Source organism: Choristoneura fumiferana, chromosome 3, assembly GCF_025370935.1.
Source record: "Choristoneura fumiferana chromosome 3, NRCan_CFum_1, whole genome shotgun sequence".
In the NCBI taxonomy this organism is placed as follows: Eukaryota; Metazoa; Arthropoda; class Insecta; order Lepidoptera; family Tortricidae; genus Choristoneura; species Choristoneura fumiferana.
In genome coordinates this window covers 12,451,015-12,467,599 of record NC_133474.1, presented here as the reverse complement: position 1 = coordinate 12,467,599, position 16,585 = coordinate 12,451,015, and the positions used below count along the sequence as shown (strand labels likewise).

Here is a 16,585-nt window from a genome sequence, read left to right as displayed (position 1 = left end):
TTCACAAAAAATAACGACAAATAGGTACATAGATATGTGGTTAAATTCAGAACGCACTTACCGGAGGGAAAAAGTTCACATTGTATTATATCAATTCTAGTACCGAATAATTATTTTAATTTTAAGTAGGATTAGCTACTTGCATAATTAAATGTAAAAATTACTGGCTAACTCACTTATCAACGTCCAACCCAAACCCTGGATCTAGAAAGCTGGACTTATACCTACTTGGACTTCGAAATTCCCTCTTTTTATGGAGACAGGAACGTGGATGTATTTTATATTTCCATGGGATGAGAATTCTGCGATTTAGAAGAAGCCATTGGCATAAGCTAGCTAGCATAACTGAAACTGATTTATAAGAATGTTCATTTTATTTTCTTCCATCTACATTTTTCTCGCTGTCGTGAGGTGAAAAATTGTGTGTTTCGCTCGGCTGTAAAGTTGTTTAGCATCTAGTGCCTTTGAAACCATCGACTATGCTCAAGATTCTACTTTTGAACCTCTCGCTTCGCTAGTGGTTCAATCCTAGAATCCTTCGCTTGCTCGGCTTTCAATATAAGCACTTGTGCCAAACAGTTACTTTCCAGCCTTGCATAACAAATAACAATACACTCTACTTGGGATTCGGTGAAAAAAAAGTTTTCAGATATTTCGAAATGAAGTATTTCAAGTTATTCAAGCGCTTTAAATAAGTCATAGATAGAATAGTACAATAACACTGCAATACAAAGGTGGAAAGTGACCGCATGTGTCAATAGCGGCATCGTTAAGATTTATTGTCCGCCTGCGTTCGTTAGCTAATGAAAATTGGCGTGACCGTGATACTGCGGCCATCGGACACGCGCATGTCACGCCCACTGTCACAACACAAATGAGGAAATCTTAGGGAAAGCCTGCCTTTGAAATTTTAGAACGACATAATTATTCCGAATATTTTAAATAACTCGTCCGGTAAATTTTTTACTAACCTTCCATAACATGGTCTCAGTTACCTACTAAAAATCTGTTTCCGTCTTAAACTGCCCAGTTTTCATTAATGATTGCAATTATGTAGTTTAGAAGTTTAAATTAAATAAGGACTATATTTCCATTAAAAACTTCAAAAGATCGCAGAAAATAAAATAACACAAAGTAAGTATTGTCCAAGAGTAAGCCTATGTGCCTACGTATTCATATCGGGTCGTGATGACATCACCGGGCCGCCCCGCCTGGCTGACCGTTCTACGAAAATCTAAAGCTACAGTCGTACACCAAATTGTTATTCCGTCGATATCCATTATCCACTCTACTTACTATCTCTGTTCTCATTTTTGTTCGCTTCAAATCGCAACCAGTTTGAGCTTTTTATGCCTTTTAGTCGACCCTGAAGCATTTGTACGAAAACTTTTTAATATTCACTAATAGCCAACTTTAAAGGTAGCAAAGCAGGTAAGGTATTTAAACTTGTTTCTGGTTTTTACGACTCAGAAAGTATGCCTCACAAATATGTAGACACATATATTTTGGTTTAAAGCAATTCATTTAAATATTGTGTTTTTTAAACGTCTTGATTATTTTTTCAGTTTTCTGTTATAGTGAGTCTCATAATATTTTGGGTCAAACACTCCCATTTAAAGATGAATTGCAGATAAAACAATAGATATACTCAAACATAGTTGACTGTACTCTTTGCCTTTTAAGATTAATCTGCAGGATAATAATTGAACATAATCTTATTTTATGTCTTTTCCATTTGTTGTGTAAGTGCGTTTTATTTACGTTCGTGAGTGTGGTTCTAGACTAACCTCTTACTTAACTAAATGGTCAGGATACTTAATGCATAATGTATATGTTATACCTACGCTTATAAAATTAGTATAACTGGGCTATTACTTAACTAATGAGAAGGAGTGGCAGTTCCGAGAATTTTACTTAACTAAATGAACATGACATTGAATCTGATCTGTTACCTACTCTAATGTTTTATATAATGGTCACCATCTGATGATTTAACCAGTGCGATGCAGCCGCTCTGACACAGCGACCTCGACGCGTCAGACTTTTAAACATACGGTGAAGTAAACCAAACAAACCTTCGCGATACTACGATATAGTCATATGCTTTTACATAATCAACAGTGTGTGTATTGAGTTTTTACTTTAGATATAGAGATACGTACGATTTTATACTACTTCTTACTGTTCACATTAATTGAATAATTTTGTCAAACGCTCGCACTGTGATAGGAAGCAGCACTTACACAGTTTGTCGGTGTTTATTAGATTGATTTTATGACTACACGTCTGTATCTAGTACACCTGAGATATCAACTGTCCGTAAAACAGAAAGCACACACGATAAAATAATACAGATAATAGTGGCTCAAACTAACGTAGGTAGGTCGTAAAAAACTTATTAAATGTATCTTACTAACTATAACTGAAGTTTTAACAATGATTGTAATTAGTAAGATAAGAAATAGAATAGATTTAAAAAATATATGAAGTATTCTACATTTTTACCAAAACAGCTCTTTTCGATAGCCTTTGAAGTATCAAGCAATTAAATAGTGTTCTTATTATTAGATATTATTTAGTAAGTTCCTTACTTAAGCACTCGCTTTTTTAAACACATATGTGCTAACTGCTTCAATGTAACCTAAGTGAAATTATTACTTAGTTTCAATAAGCTGCTTGTATGTTAGAACTGATACGAGTATACGTAGACAATACAATGTACTTAGTGCGACTTTAAATCGGTTCGTGTTACTTACACTGACCGATGGATTAATCCGCATAAATAAGCCGTAGTGCTATTAGAAGTAATCGAATCAGTGACGTCAGACCAGATTTGCTTTCTATGGGCAAAAGTGTACACATGAGTGAGTGTGAGTCACTGATCTCGGTCAGGACGGTCAAATCGAATTAAGTTGATGTGTAGCGAATGCTGGCGTCGGAAGGGCGCGCGCGACGGCGACGAGTGAACATCCATCAACGATTCACCACGGCGGTCAATTAGAAGCAGTCGCAGGCGCCGCCGCTCGACCAGCGGAACTGATCTCCTCATACCTGAACACTCGTAAAGCATCACCCGTTTCACTAATAAGCACAACCATTGTTCAAACGTAATCAAGATTTGTTAATTTCGTTCCAACTTCGTCAGTTTTCAGTAAAACTTCTGAAATAATCACTTAGTGTGAAAAGGTCTCGTTTGCATCGATAATAAGAGAAGATAATTAAAGAAGTGCGTGGGCGTCGGATTGTGTAAAAGACGGTTTGTTCCAAAGTGTTAAACCTGTATTGTCCCACTCACCTCGATTGTGATTGTCGTCTATCGAAGTACGGGGAGCACGCGGGTTTTCGTAGCGTAGACTGCGTTTGTTAAACTATGTTCGTAGGCATTTTTTTGATTTGTTTTTATTTTGTTTTTCATAGATGAATCGCGATTGATTGTGTTTGGAGCGCGCGTAGGATATGAGTGTGCGTAGTGTGCCGGGCGGCGGTGGCGCGCGACTGGGCGGGCGGCGGCCGGCGCGGCTCGGCGCTCGGGCGGATCTAGTTCACTAAAATAGCTCCCACACCTGCGATACCACAGACTGCGACCTCTCGGTATATCGTTCCCGCCTCATATTATCATACCACGCTCATTGATACCTACTAACTTTACAACTCTTTGTTAGTTCATCCATTCTTTCAACTTGAAAACTTTGTGTACCTAACCTTTATTAATAAAAAAAGTATGTATTCAGGAGAGAGCATTGGATGAAAAAAGATTTAATTTGTAAAATGCTCAAGGTACTTTTGGTTCAAAGTTAAAAGCTCCTAAAATTGTTCGCAAAATATTTTGGTCAAAACCAACGAACAACATTTAAAGTTCAGGTACATAAACCTTACGCTGCTATTTAATCTTAGCCGTTTTAGTTTTCCTTGTCAACTTGATATAATTTACTACCTACCCTAATTTTTTTTTATTTCTCTTTTACCATTTTGTCGGCATAATTGCTACAAATATTCGTGAAAAATTACAGCTGTCCGCAACTTTGCTCAGAGACGCGGCTTTGCTAGAAAGCTAGGACGATACTTAGTCTCTGAGCTTTTGCTTCGCGGAAGGATGGACAGATAGACAGACAGACAGACAAGGCGAAACTATAAGGGTTCCCTTTTGCCATTTTGGCTACGGAACTCTAAAAATCGGCAACAGCGCGAGACAGCGTTAGTTGGACGTGGTTGGACTTATGTAAAGATGGTTCCCATAGAATGTTTTCTTTAGTGTTTTGAACGTAGATAGGTAAGTGCAATCTACTAATTTATAATCCATATACCCTAAACTCTAATCCTAATCCTTGAAAATAACTGGTAGAGAAAAAATTAAAGACAGCAGCAAGTTTAGCAGGCTAAGGAAGGACATGTGGCCCCTGTGAGGAATAGTTGAGTTGGTAAATGTCAATTGTTTGTCACCTCATAACTAGTAATCACTCCAACTTTCAGCCCTCTATCTTGAACTGTCACAGAAATAATGTCAATAATGTATTTTACGTACGGTACGCTACGTAGTTTTTGTGGGAGTACCACTACAATATATTTGACGGCGCGTCGATTGTCAAACCTATCAAATCAATACTTAGAGAGGGTAGGACATAAAATAATTGACACATTGTCCTACTGCCTCTAGCGTAATGCAGAACACTGGTGCAGTTAAAAAAAAGGAGGTAGTCAAAAGGAGAAAAAGGTTGTTTAGACAGCGGTGTAGAAAAGGAAATATTAAAAGGAATTAATCTGTTTTTGCATCGAGTGTTAGCACCACGTGTTCTGCAGAACGCTTTATGTGATTGTTGTTTCTTTTAAGTATAGTGTTGGTTGATTAACGATCAGATTATCGTACTGGTACTTTATTAAAAACATTGTTGTGCGTGTTTATGCTCCTCGCCCGATAACCCACGTTACCGCAAAGACGATCATGGATGTAACAGAGGATCCTCCTGTGTCTTTATATTAATATTTTATATGTGAAAAAAAAAATTTTTTTTTGACAGCTCTTTCCAACAAGTTTTTTAAAGGTACTCTATGAAAAAATCATAACGAAAAGCAATTGATTATAATTGGTGCAATATACTGAAAAAAATAAAAAACTAGCGCAAGTATTCAAACACAGCAGCAGTCCAGTAACCTTTTGTGACAGCCATACGTCAAATTCAAAATAATCCACTCTTTGTTGCCTAGGCAACGAACATGAAACTTTTAAAGCGAACCTTCAGAAGGTTACTCTTGATACTTGAATACTTTCGTTAGTTTTTTATTTTTTTCACCTTCAAAAAAAATAAAGAAAGCTCATGTCAGAAAATAAATTGTCTATTTTTATTTTTATTTTTCTTTTATAAAATATTTTTAAAATTGTAAGGTATACTCCCACTCAAAATACGTAGCTGTGATTTTGTTTCGATGCTTTAGCTGCTATGGATAAGAAGAAAAACGAGTTTGGAAAAAAAAGATAAAAAAATACATTTTTGACATTATCTCTGTGAGAGTTCAAGATAGAGGGCAGAAAGTTGGAGTGATTACTAGTTATGAGGCGACAAACAATTGACATTTACCAATTCAACTATTCCCCACAGGGGACACATGTCCTGCTAAACCCTTTGTTGTGACCGCTTTTTGTTGAAATCGTGCCCGATGGTACCTAGATACTAAATATTTCGTCATAATGATAAACGGACGAATCTATAAATATTCTTAGGAAACTAGGGAACCCTTAAAACTCATTAACATATAAATGTGTTCGTTTTACAGTCTGTTCAATATAGGAATGGACAGAAGGAAAATAGGCTCTTTATAGTGCACGCTTTAGGAAGTCACTTAATAAATTAATTTTATTTAGTGTAGGGTCCAAACTTAATTCTAATTATAACATCGAAGACATAAATGTTAGTTTCATTTATTCACTAACTAGCTGTTGGCCGCGACTCCGTTTACGTAGAATCCGTTTGTTGCTATCCCGCGGGAACTATGCAATTTTCTGGGATAAAAATTATTCAATGTCCTTCCCCGAGACTTGTACTATCTGTATACCGAATTTCATCTAAATCGGTGCAACTGATAAGACGTAAAGAGGTAGGTAACAAACAAACATACAGACTTACAAACTTTCGCATTTATATTAATTAACTTTGATATTTTTCATACTATAATTTAAAAACAATAAAAAAACTTATCCTATTTTGCTAAGAACAGAAACGTGTTCCTATAAAATACCTAAAGAGGCAGAGGTAAACAACATTCTGCAAGAAACGGGACGTTTATAATGTTGTAAATTTAAATTAAGTTAAATTTAAGAGGGGTACTTACCGTAAGCGTTGATAAGATAGCTGGCGCTAATGTTTGAGCACATTAAGCGCGGCGATGGGGGGCTGGTTTTGACATTTTGTCTGTATGACTTACCAGGATCGTCGTCCGTGAGCGTGGAGAGCGGGCGTAGATGTTCGAGCGAGTCGGCGCGGGCGAGAGCGTCGGGCGCGGCGCGCAGCGGGGCCGCGGGCGTCGGCGCAGGCGCCGCGCCGCCGCCGCCCTCGCTGCGCGCGAACACCAGCTCCACTGCGCCGTCGCTCGGGAACGCAGGGTCTGGTGTAAAGCAAAATTGTATCATGAGTTTTTTCGCCTTTCAATGTTTCATCATCCATCATTATCATCCCAGCCTATAATATGTCCCACTGCAGGGCACAGGCCTCCTCTCAGAATGAGAGGGCTTGGGCAGTAGTTCCCACGCGGGCCCAGTGCGGATTGGGAACTTCACACACACCGTTGAATTGCTTCGCAGGTTTGTAAAGCTCGTGGTAAATTTCAAATGTAATTCCGCACATGAATTTCGAAAAACTCAGAGGTGCGAGCCGGGGTTTGAACCTACGATCCTCTGCTTGAGAGGCCATAGGTCAAACCACTAGGCCACCACGGCAACGTTTCATGAGCCTGAATTATAAAATAACAACTAAACAGTAACGTAACGTAGATTAATTTACGTACTACACTTGTTTTCTATCCTCGTAAGTCCCCGTGTACTTCACAAAGTACAAATCAAATGTAAGAATAACTGCCGATTGTACTTGGTGCAGACAATTTTTCAATGAAATATGAACCTTAAATTTAAGTAAGTAATTATCAAAATCACAAAACTTTGAATTCTCTTCTGGGTCTGTAGAACTATGTATGATAAAAAAGTCAGGACTTACGAGATTCTAGATTCTATCATGAACATCAATTGACCTATCAATAAATGAAGGTGGGTTACCCGATGCTGCTGTGGTCCTGTATACCTACTTAAGTAGGTATTCTTATAAATAAGCTACCCGATGAGTCGCGTGTGTAGGGTTGCCATATGAAAAAATGAAAAGTCCTGACAAAAATCCGGACATCACCCTAAGGGGCTGTTTCACCATCCATTGATTAGTGTTAACTGACGGTTAAATGTGATGCCGTCTCCGTCTATTCGAACAAAAAAAGAGACGGCATCACACCTAACCACCAGTTAACACTAATCAATGGATGGTGAAACAGCCCCTAAAAGTCTTGACATTTCTTGCAACGAATGGAAAAAAAAAAGTAATTCTAACCACTCGCGTTAAGGTGTGCAAATTTTTGATTAATAATTGAAGCCAAATAACAAAATTAGATTGTAACTAGTTTTAAGTAAATAATAGATAAAGATCTATTTTGCTGTAATTTATCTTATATTAAGTTGCTTTGAAAGAAATATTATTAATTTTGTTGATTAGTTACTACTTAATTTATCATTTAATTCATAAAAAACGGTGTACTTAATTAATATATCATAAAAACAAATGTTTAATTATTTTTTCAATGAGGTTATTTCTTAAAATGCGGAAACTTGGTAAGTCCGGCCGCAATCCTGACAAGGGGTCAAAAATCCGGACATGTTCGGACAAATCCTGACGTATGGCAACCCTATGCGTGTGCGCTACATAATTATGCCAGTACCCTCTATTTCTCAAAGCTTACAAGTCTAATTTAAATAATATCAGTGTTTTATATCGTACGTAAGTTACATGAGAAAATGAAACAAAACACTAAACTAATATGCTCCGAGAAACTGGGCCCACCTAGTACCTACATTTACATAGCAGTGTATTTGCTGTCCCTAAAAATAGGTATGACAAAATGTATGCGAAAAAAATACGTAGATATGTACGTACCTACTGGATTTAAACCATTACTAAAGTGATCGCTTCATTTAATCACTTTAGTATCTCAGACACATACATATAACATTATGGATTCATGCAAGGTCAAAATCAGCCTCGGTATATTATTGTGCAACAAAAAGCGTATCGAAATGCAAACTAATAAATCAAGAAGCAGTCTCAGTTCCTTATATTCACGCAAAGTTTTACGGCCACCGATTTAACTGCTCGTGATTCATGAAACAATAAAAATAAATAGAATTTAAGTATTTGTGACATAACTGACATATGTAATAACTGTCGAAAGTCCGTTTGAGGAAAAGCATGGCATGCTACAGTTAATGTTCCCAACTGCCACAAGATGGCAGTAGGTATGAGGATGTGACTGTGATATGGTGTAATCACCAACATATGGCGAGAACATCTAACTTTTCAACCGATTTAAAGAAAAAGGAAACGGTTTTCAACTCGAATGTGTTTTTGTGATTTTACTATGCCACTGCCGGGTGTTTATAATGTGTATATATTTGACTGGCATATGACAATACACACAAAATAAGGAATGATTATTCATATTCCTGGAGCTGTTTATTTTTTAGCTGTGGTTGGATTGTTTCCTTCATGGAGCAAGACATTTTGTAAGAAATTTTTGATGCAGTTTACTTCTTAAAAAACATTTACTTAGTGCCAAATAAATTGTTATTTCCCTTTATGACTTGTATGCTCCTGTCGTTCGTTGTAATATAACAAACGCTTAACGGCCTGGCCTTAGATGAATGATTGGTCTCGCGCGCTTGCTCGACTAGATACCGCCGGCGTACTTGTCAAATGCGGCAACAAATAGTACGCCGAATTCGGCGTACCCGAGCCCGAGGCGAGTCAGTCGCGTTGCAAACTGTGCGTAAGATGCATGTACCGAATGTTTTGTTAAATTTTGGTTATAAACCGAAGTAAAATGCCAGTTTTCGCAGTGAAACTGTGTAAAAATAATACTACAAGAAATAAGAAGGACACTGGGATAACATACCATCAGTAGGTAAATATCGTATAATTTCAATATTACAAAATAAAACAACATGAACCCTAAACGCCATTCTGTGTTGCCGCGTACACAAGAATCAAATTCCCCGTGGTTGAGATTTTAATAAATTGAATTTTATTGTTATCATCATTAAATTTTAATAACTTAGTTTATTTGTAATGTATATATAATAATTACGTTACATTAACGTAATTATTATATATACATAACCTAGTTCTATATTATTTAATGTTTATCTTTGTGATATATACACTGAAGGTGTATAAATTGTTACCCGACACTATTTAATTAGGGGTGAATGTGTCGTAAAATTAAAAATGTTTTTCCTACACCAAACCTATACACAAATAAATGTATTAATTAATAAATACATGCACTATTAATTACTTCTTCATTTCTAAGTATTTCCCAAGATACATTTTGTAACCATTACTGGTTTAATAGACCACAGAATAATTTATTTTCCCAATAATTCGGGTAACAGTGGAGCAGCTGGCAACACAATTCGTCACGCACACTAGCATCCTTGCAAATTGTCTTACACCGTTCTTACGCACACTACAATATTGAGTTGCCGCATTCACGAACTTTTTGTTTTTAGATAGCGCGGTACCTAGTCGAGCGAGCGCGCGAGACCAATCATTCATCTAAGGGCCCGGCTATAACTACGTGCAGCTGGCTAGCAACTAGATTCATTGAACGGCCGAGACGCTATAGTAGACGCCACGGAAGTAGAACCCAATCATATTCCTCTCTTTCTCACATTTGTCTTGAACGATTCGCGCGAGAGGGAAGTATGCATTTTGGGTTCTACTTTCGTGCCGTTTACTATACCGAACAGTGGTTACCTGGCAACACACGCATGAACAAAGAAAACGCTCGCCGCGCTGCTGCTAGTTCTGGATGACAATCCAGAAGCCGTATTGTCTAACGCGCTGACGTGATCGCATTCACCACTCTTTCTACTCTCGTCTCAAATCGTGTGGCAGAAAGAAGTGGTAAAACAATAGTGATTCCAATATAGACAACAGGCCTCATTTCGTGGCTGCAATGATCGAGTGATGTGCATTTACCGTGCGCGGCGTGATCCAGCTGGTGCTTGGTGAAGGACAGCGTGTGGTCGGCGACGGCGCAGGTGTGGAACTGGCAGGCGAACACGAGGCGGCGCTGCGCGGGCGCCGCGCGCCGGTACGCGCGCACCAGCACGTCGCCGCGCAGCGCCAGCCGCCCCACGCCCACTGTCCAGCCGCCGCCGCTCACCATGTACACGCCTGACACATTCAATTAGCGTGCTCACAAAAATACTAAGGGGCTGTTTCACCAGCCATTGATTAGTGTTAACTGGCGGTTAGGTGTGATTGTTTTGTTCGAATAGACGGAGACGGCATCACATTTAACCGTCGGTTAACGCTAATCAATGGATGGTGAAACAGCCCCTAAGTATTAGAGCGTTTTCAGATTATTTATACCGATTTCGTTTTTAGATACCGATATCGGGGCAAGTACTTAAAATGTATGAAATATAGTACCTGTCTTTCAGATTATCCGATCCGATATCGAAGCATATTTCATAAGACATTTTACTTGCCCCGATATTGTATCGGCGTCCGATACCGATATCGGATCGGACAATCGGAAAACGCTTTAAGAGGAATAGAAATGTTGCTAAAGAACTACCAGGATCGAAAAGCATAGCTGTAAGTTTGTATTATGTATTTACAGATACTTTCATCTCCACAACGAGGCTCGCATAATAGGACTTTATGAAAACAAAGCAAAGCCAAGACAAGATCAATGAATTAATGACACTCATGTCTCGCCCATGAACGGGAGGTGCTAAAGGGATCTAAAGTAAAATGTTAACCAAGCCTTTCGTATAAAATTTCTCTAAACAAGTTTTATTGCACCAACATCTCGGTGAAATTCTTAACCTACCCCCTTATAAATTACTAGCGACCCGCCCCGGCTTCGCACGGGCAAAGTAAAAAAAAAGGGTTCCGTACCTATACAACATTAGACATTAGCATAAAACGGCAAAAAAAACACGTTTGCTGTATAGGAGCCCACCTTAAATATTTATTTTATTTTAATTTAATTATTTATTTTTAAAGTATATTTATACAAAAGGTACCGGTTTCCGTTATTAATATCGAGCAAAAAAAATCACGTTCGTCGTATTAGAGCCCCCCTTAAACATTTATTTTGTTCTGTTTTTATTTGCTGTTATATCGGCAATAGAAATACATCATCTGTGAAAGTTTCAACTGTCTAGCTATCACGATTCATGAGATACCTGCCTAGTGACAGACAGACAGACGGACAGTGGAGTCTTAGTAATAGGATCCCGTTTTTATTACCCTTTGGGCAGAGACTTCTAAAAAGGTCTCTCAAGGGCACTTCACACACATTTTTCAGCTCAATTTCCCAAAAACTACACCCGACACGCACGAAGCCGGGGCGCGTCAACGTCAACGTAGAGTAAATGCATTTTTTGGTTACATTGATATTTTTACTTTCGTAATATCTTTTGAATGGAATGTCCGATTTGAATAATTCATAAAGTAATCTACAGGTATTGAAACCGTCTTTAATATAAAATTATTTATTTGGATAAGGATTATTACAAAGGTCAAAATGGTCTGATTATAGTCATAATTTCTGACAACTTTCAAAATGGTAAAAAGTTGTTGTATATAGTGTAGGCCACGTATAGGCGGTTTAATTTTTTTGTTAAAAAGTTTTTATTTTATACCCTTTTTCCCACCCTTGGGGTAATTTTTTTCCAAATGTATATAATACCAACTTCAAGGTATACCCTATCCAAAAAAACAATAATTATGAAAATCGGAATACTCTGTAAAAAGTTATGCCTGGTCATACAGTACAATCAGTAACTGAACAATCAATCATCCCCTGTTTTCTTACCCTTAGGGTAGGAATATTTTTCCAAATTTTAATGGGACCACCCTCAGGGTATACGCTTTCCAATAAAAAAAGACTTATCGAAATCGGACTACTATGTAAAAAGTTATGCGTGGTCAAACATAAAAAAAATATACGCGTCGACTTGAGAACCTCCTCCGTTATTTTTCGTCGGTTGAAAAGCATTATTACCGGAGGTGTAGACGCAGACGAGGTTCTCGTAGATCTTGAGGAAGGCGACGGCGGGCGCGGCGGGCGCGGCCAGCGCGCCGGCCACCGTCACGTGCGTCAGCTGCAGCGGCGCCGCGTTCACGCGGATCTGCCCCGCCAGCAGCCCCGCGAACGTGTCGATGTACCTGCGACACCACACCACTCCAAGTGAGCCAAAAGCGTCGAATATTTGACTCATACTAACAGGGTAAGTTAAATAAAAGCTTGTAAAAATCGTCTCGTCTCGGCCTATGCCAGATTGAGTGGCCCATTTCGATGGATCAGTATGGGTAACTGAAATTATAGGACAAAGGAAAATCTGTTCTAAAGAACTACATAAGTATACCATCGATTTTAGTGACAAAAAATTATATTTTAATCAAATACCTACATGAAATTAAAAATCTTCAAGCAGAGGAACATGACTGTGTTCAAATCCCGGGTTGCAGGTGTTCGAGGTGAGCAGCCTAGAGGGCGCGCATTTGAAAACTACAAGTTTTACGGTGTGTGCGAGAATTTCTTGTTCCTCCTCTCCCCAAAGGCCTCCGTTAAATCGTGCGGGTGCAGGACTTGGCGCAACAGATCAGAGACCCGCCTCACATAGCGCTTCTCTATTAGATGATATGAAACAAATACGTCGCCCGCCCACGACATGCACCCGTACGAGTAAGCGGAGGCCCTACGGATTTGCTCTGTGCAGAATAACTTACCTTTTGTTGGAGGGAAGGTGGAAGACAGGCACGCGGTCGTCCAGGTACCGCCGCATGGCATAGCGATCCAGTGCGTGCTCCGGCGCGCCGCAGATGGCCGAGTAATGCATGTACGCCGCAACCAACACGCCCAGGCGTTCGCGGTTGCCCCTGTAACAAACACAATATACTGAATACCATGCTATAGAACTTTTTTTAATTAATTGATTGATAAACTAACGTGGTGGCCTAATTGTTTGCGCTATGGCCTCTCAAGCAGACAATCGGTTGGTTAAAATCCGGACTCTACCTCTGAGATTTTTGTATTTCATGTGCGAAACTACATTTTTGAAATTTACCATGAGATTAACGGTGAAGGAAAACATCGCGAGGAAACCTGTATACTAAACTGCGAAGTGAAATTTGTGTGTGAAATTCTCAATCCGCACTGTGCCTGCATGGGAACTCATCGTGACAAGAGGCCTGTGCTCAGCAGTGGGACATATATATAGGCTGGGATGAACTGATTAATTCAGGTTTTACTTTGCGGAGGTCCATATCAATGGCATCTAACAAGAAGTTTCGAATTTACAGTATCAAAATCCGGCCAAGAGCGTGTTGGACACACCCGAGATAGGGTTCCGTAGCCATTACGAAAAAATCAAGCACCATTTTTCTCAGGATTTCGTATTGTGTACGAACTCTTCCAAGTTTAGGTTTATTTTATACCTAAGGCTGCTATTTACTCTTAAACTACTAATAATTCTCAAGCAATCATAGCCCTTATAATTTTCCTTGTAAATTTGCTATACATACTTACTACCATCCTGAACTTTTTCAAAATTTTCCGCCCAACAGTTTAGAAGTTTTATGAAAATCGATATGCTCGATTTTTATGAAAATTTGCAATTTAAAGTTGAATATTTCGCAAAAAGATCACTGAATCGAAAAATCGTCTTGAAAATCCCCCAATGATTTTAAAAGACCTATCCAACGATACCCCACACTATAGGGTTAGTCAAGTAAAGAAATCATCGGGAGGTACCTCATATATTTTTTATTTTACCTCTTTGTCGGCGTGACTGATATGTATATTCATGCCAAATTACAGCTTTCTAGTACTAATGGTCTCTTCTGAGATTAGCCGCGGACGGACAGACATAGTGAAAGTATAAAGGTTCCTAGTAGTCAACTAGGAACCCTAATAGAGTGTAATTCAAATTTTATTAGGTTTTACAACCTAGAAAAGACTTCTTCTTTTCTTATATTTTAGAGCTTTACCTATTTCATTTAATAGCATCTTTGTCAGGATTTGGAACTGGATACGATAATCCATACATATCTCTGAGACGACAGGTAAGTGACCGTACTAATCCGCAAAATGCTAAAATAGACGTTTCAATATTAGCATATATTAGCTAGCTTTTGCGCGCTAAAGTGCATTTTGAGCCAGAGCCACATGGAAACAAAAATATACATACGTAAATCCCTTTTCCGCAGAAATTTGGAAAAATCTCTTTTTAGTGCAATTCTATGATCCTCGAGGCCATATTATGTGCCAATTAATTAATTTGTTAAAAAATAATTGTACAATTTGATAAGTTTGTTAAATAAAAAAATAGATTACAAAATTTATTGTTTTGTTTTTCAAAAAAAAATTAACCAATTAATTTAATAATAATAATATTCATTTATTTTCTCCACCACCAACATTGTGTAAAACATCAGTATTTTACCTACTTATTTACAAAGTTATTGTCAGACGTGTGGCAGAAACCGCCCGAACTAAGATAAACCGGTGTGTCAGGTCACCAGGTCTCCGACCGTCAAATGTATGTAACTACTGTTTAACAAATTAGTGTTATCACAATACAAGTAATCTAATTTCAATTTACCAAGCAAGCAGCACGGCAACGTTCCTGGGATGCGCGGCGAGCCAGCTCTCGATGTGTTTGCAGGCGGCGCAAAGGCGCTCGAGCGGCGGCGCCAGCGCGCCCGCCCAGCCCAGCTCGCGCGCGCGCCCGAACACGCCGCGCGCCGCGCGTGCGCCGCCCTCCAGGCTGCTCACCTCGAACACCTGCAATTATGAGCAACAGAGATGTTGAGAATGTTGAGTTATCAGGAGATCGCGCGAGTGACGAGTTGGGACGAAATGTTTGTGCGGTCTAAACACACGCACGGGGCGAGGCGCGCGGGAGGACGACACGGCGACGACACGATCTTCGCTCCGACCGGCAGCGCCACTCGCCATACGATCACCACCGCCGTCGAAAGACCTCCTATTTTTAACCGACTTCAAAAAAGGAGGTTCTATGTTCCAATGTTTGTATTTTTTTTATGCATGTATGTAAACTCTTTATTGTACAAAATAAAAGAAACAAAACACAATTGACAAACTGTGAGATACTTGTACAAAGGCGGACTTATCCCTTTAAGGGATCTCTACCAGTCAACCTTTAGTATGTTCACCGATTACTCAGTCAATTGTGGACCGATTTTCTTCTGGATCCTAGGAAAATGTAGGGCAAATCTCAAATTTTATAGGCACACCTAATGGCGATTTTGGCATTTTTATTTAGCACTAGCTTATGCCCACGACTTCATCTGTGCGGATCTAGGTTATCGCGCGGTGGCGCCCTCTACCGGAATAAAAGGTATCCTATGTTGATCCTTGGAATTCAAACTTCCTATATACCAAATTTCATCAAAATCGGTTCAGTGGTTTCGACGTGAAAGCGTAACAGACAGACAAACAGACAGACAGAGTTACTTTCGCATTTATAATATTGGTAGGGATTAAGATAAGCATTTACATTCAGAAAGTATTATTTGGTAATTAAACTGGACCTGATGAAGAAGACCGTAGATGACCATTGGAACTCGTCAAAGCTAAGTAATGCTCGCCTCGTCTATAAACGATCGAGATTAATATACCTAGATAAGCAACTAAGTTAATGATTCTTACGAACTGATCTGATGCTGAAGCCGGAAGGTAGGCAACGGAACTCTGTTATAAAACAACGTAAGTAAGCCGTGTTTGAGCCTAATGGAATCGTTTTGAGATGTACTTTGGTTACAAATCACTAAAAAGTGAGAAATAAAGAGAGTTTTAAAAAAAAAGTAAAACCGATCAAAAAAAAAAGTCAAAAAAATGGAACCGACTACAAAACCCTTGAAAATATTTATCTAGGTACCTAAGCTACTAGCTCGAATTCGGTGATTCGGCACGACCCAGCAGGAGGGGTTCAGACCCATAGTATGTAGGTGAGGTAGACGACTATTGTTCCACTCCTGCTGGCTCGTGCTGAGGCACCGACTTCGAGCTAGTAGGTACCTGGAAAAATATTTTCAAGGGTTTTGTAGTCGGTTCCATTTTTTGGTATTTTTTTGGAGTCGGCTTTACAATACAATACAATAACTCTTTATTGCACACCAATACAGTAAACAGTACAGAAAACACAAGTATATACCTAGGTATATATGCTTTACTTTTTTGTTAAAAAATTTCTAATTTAAATCTGTTTCTCAAGCAAATTGTATCGATTGTAATA

General features: G+C 38.9%; 1 protein-coding gene across 9 annotated transcripts in view; it reads right to left on the bottom strand.

Annotated features, from left to right (window-relative positions):
• The window catches only part of by (focal adhesion protein tensin), a 120,990-nt gene that overhangs the window by 15,908 nt on the left and 88,497 nt on the right, over nucleotides 1–16,585 (bottom strand). For all 9 annotated transcript variants that reach the window (XM_074085690.1, XM_074085691.1, XM_074085693.1 and 6 more), the window contains 5 exons: nucleotides 14,930–15,111; nucleotides 13,056–13,205; nucleotides 12,328–12,491; nucleotides 10,287–10,484; nucleotides 6,418–6,597 (listed from right to left, as the gene is read on the bottom strand). In XM_074085690.1, the coding sequence (XP_073941791.1) occupies nucleotides 6,418–6,597; nucleotides 10,287–10,484; nucleotides 12,328–12,491; nucleotides 13,056–13,205; nucleotides 14,930–15,111 (874 nt within the window). The remainder of the gene's footprint in view (nucleotides 1–6,417; nucleotides 6,598–10,286; nucleotides 10,485–12,327; nucleotides 12,492–13,055; nucleotides 13,206–14,929; nucleotides 15,112–16,585) is intronic.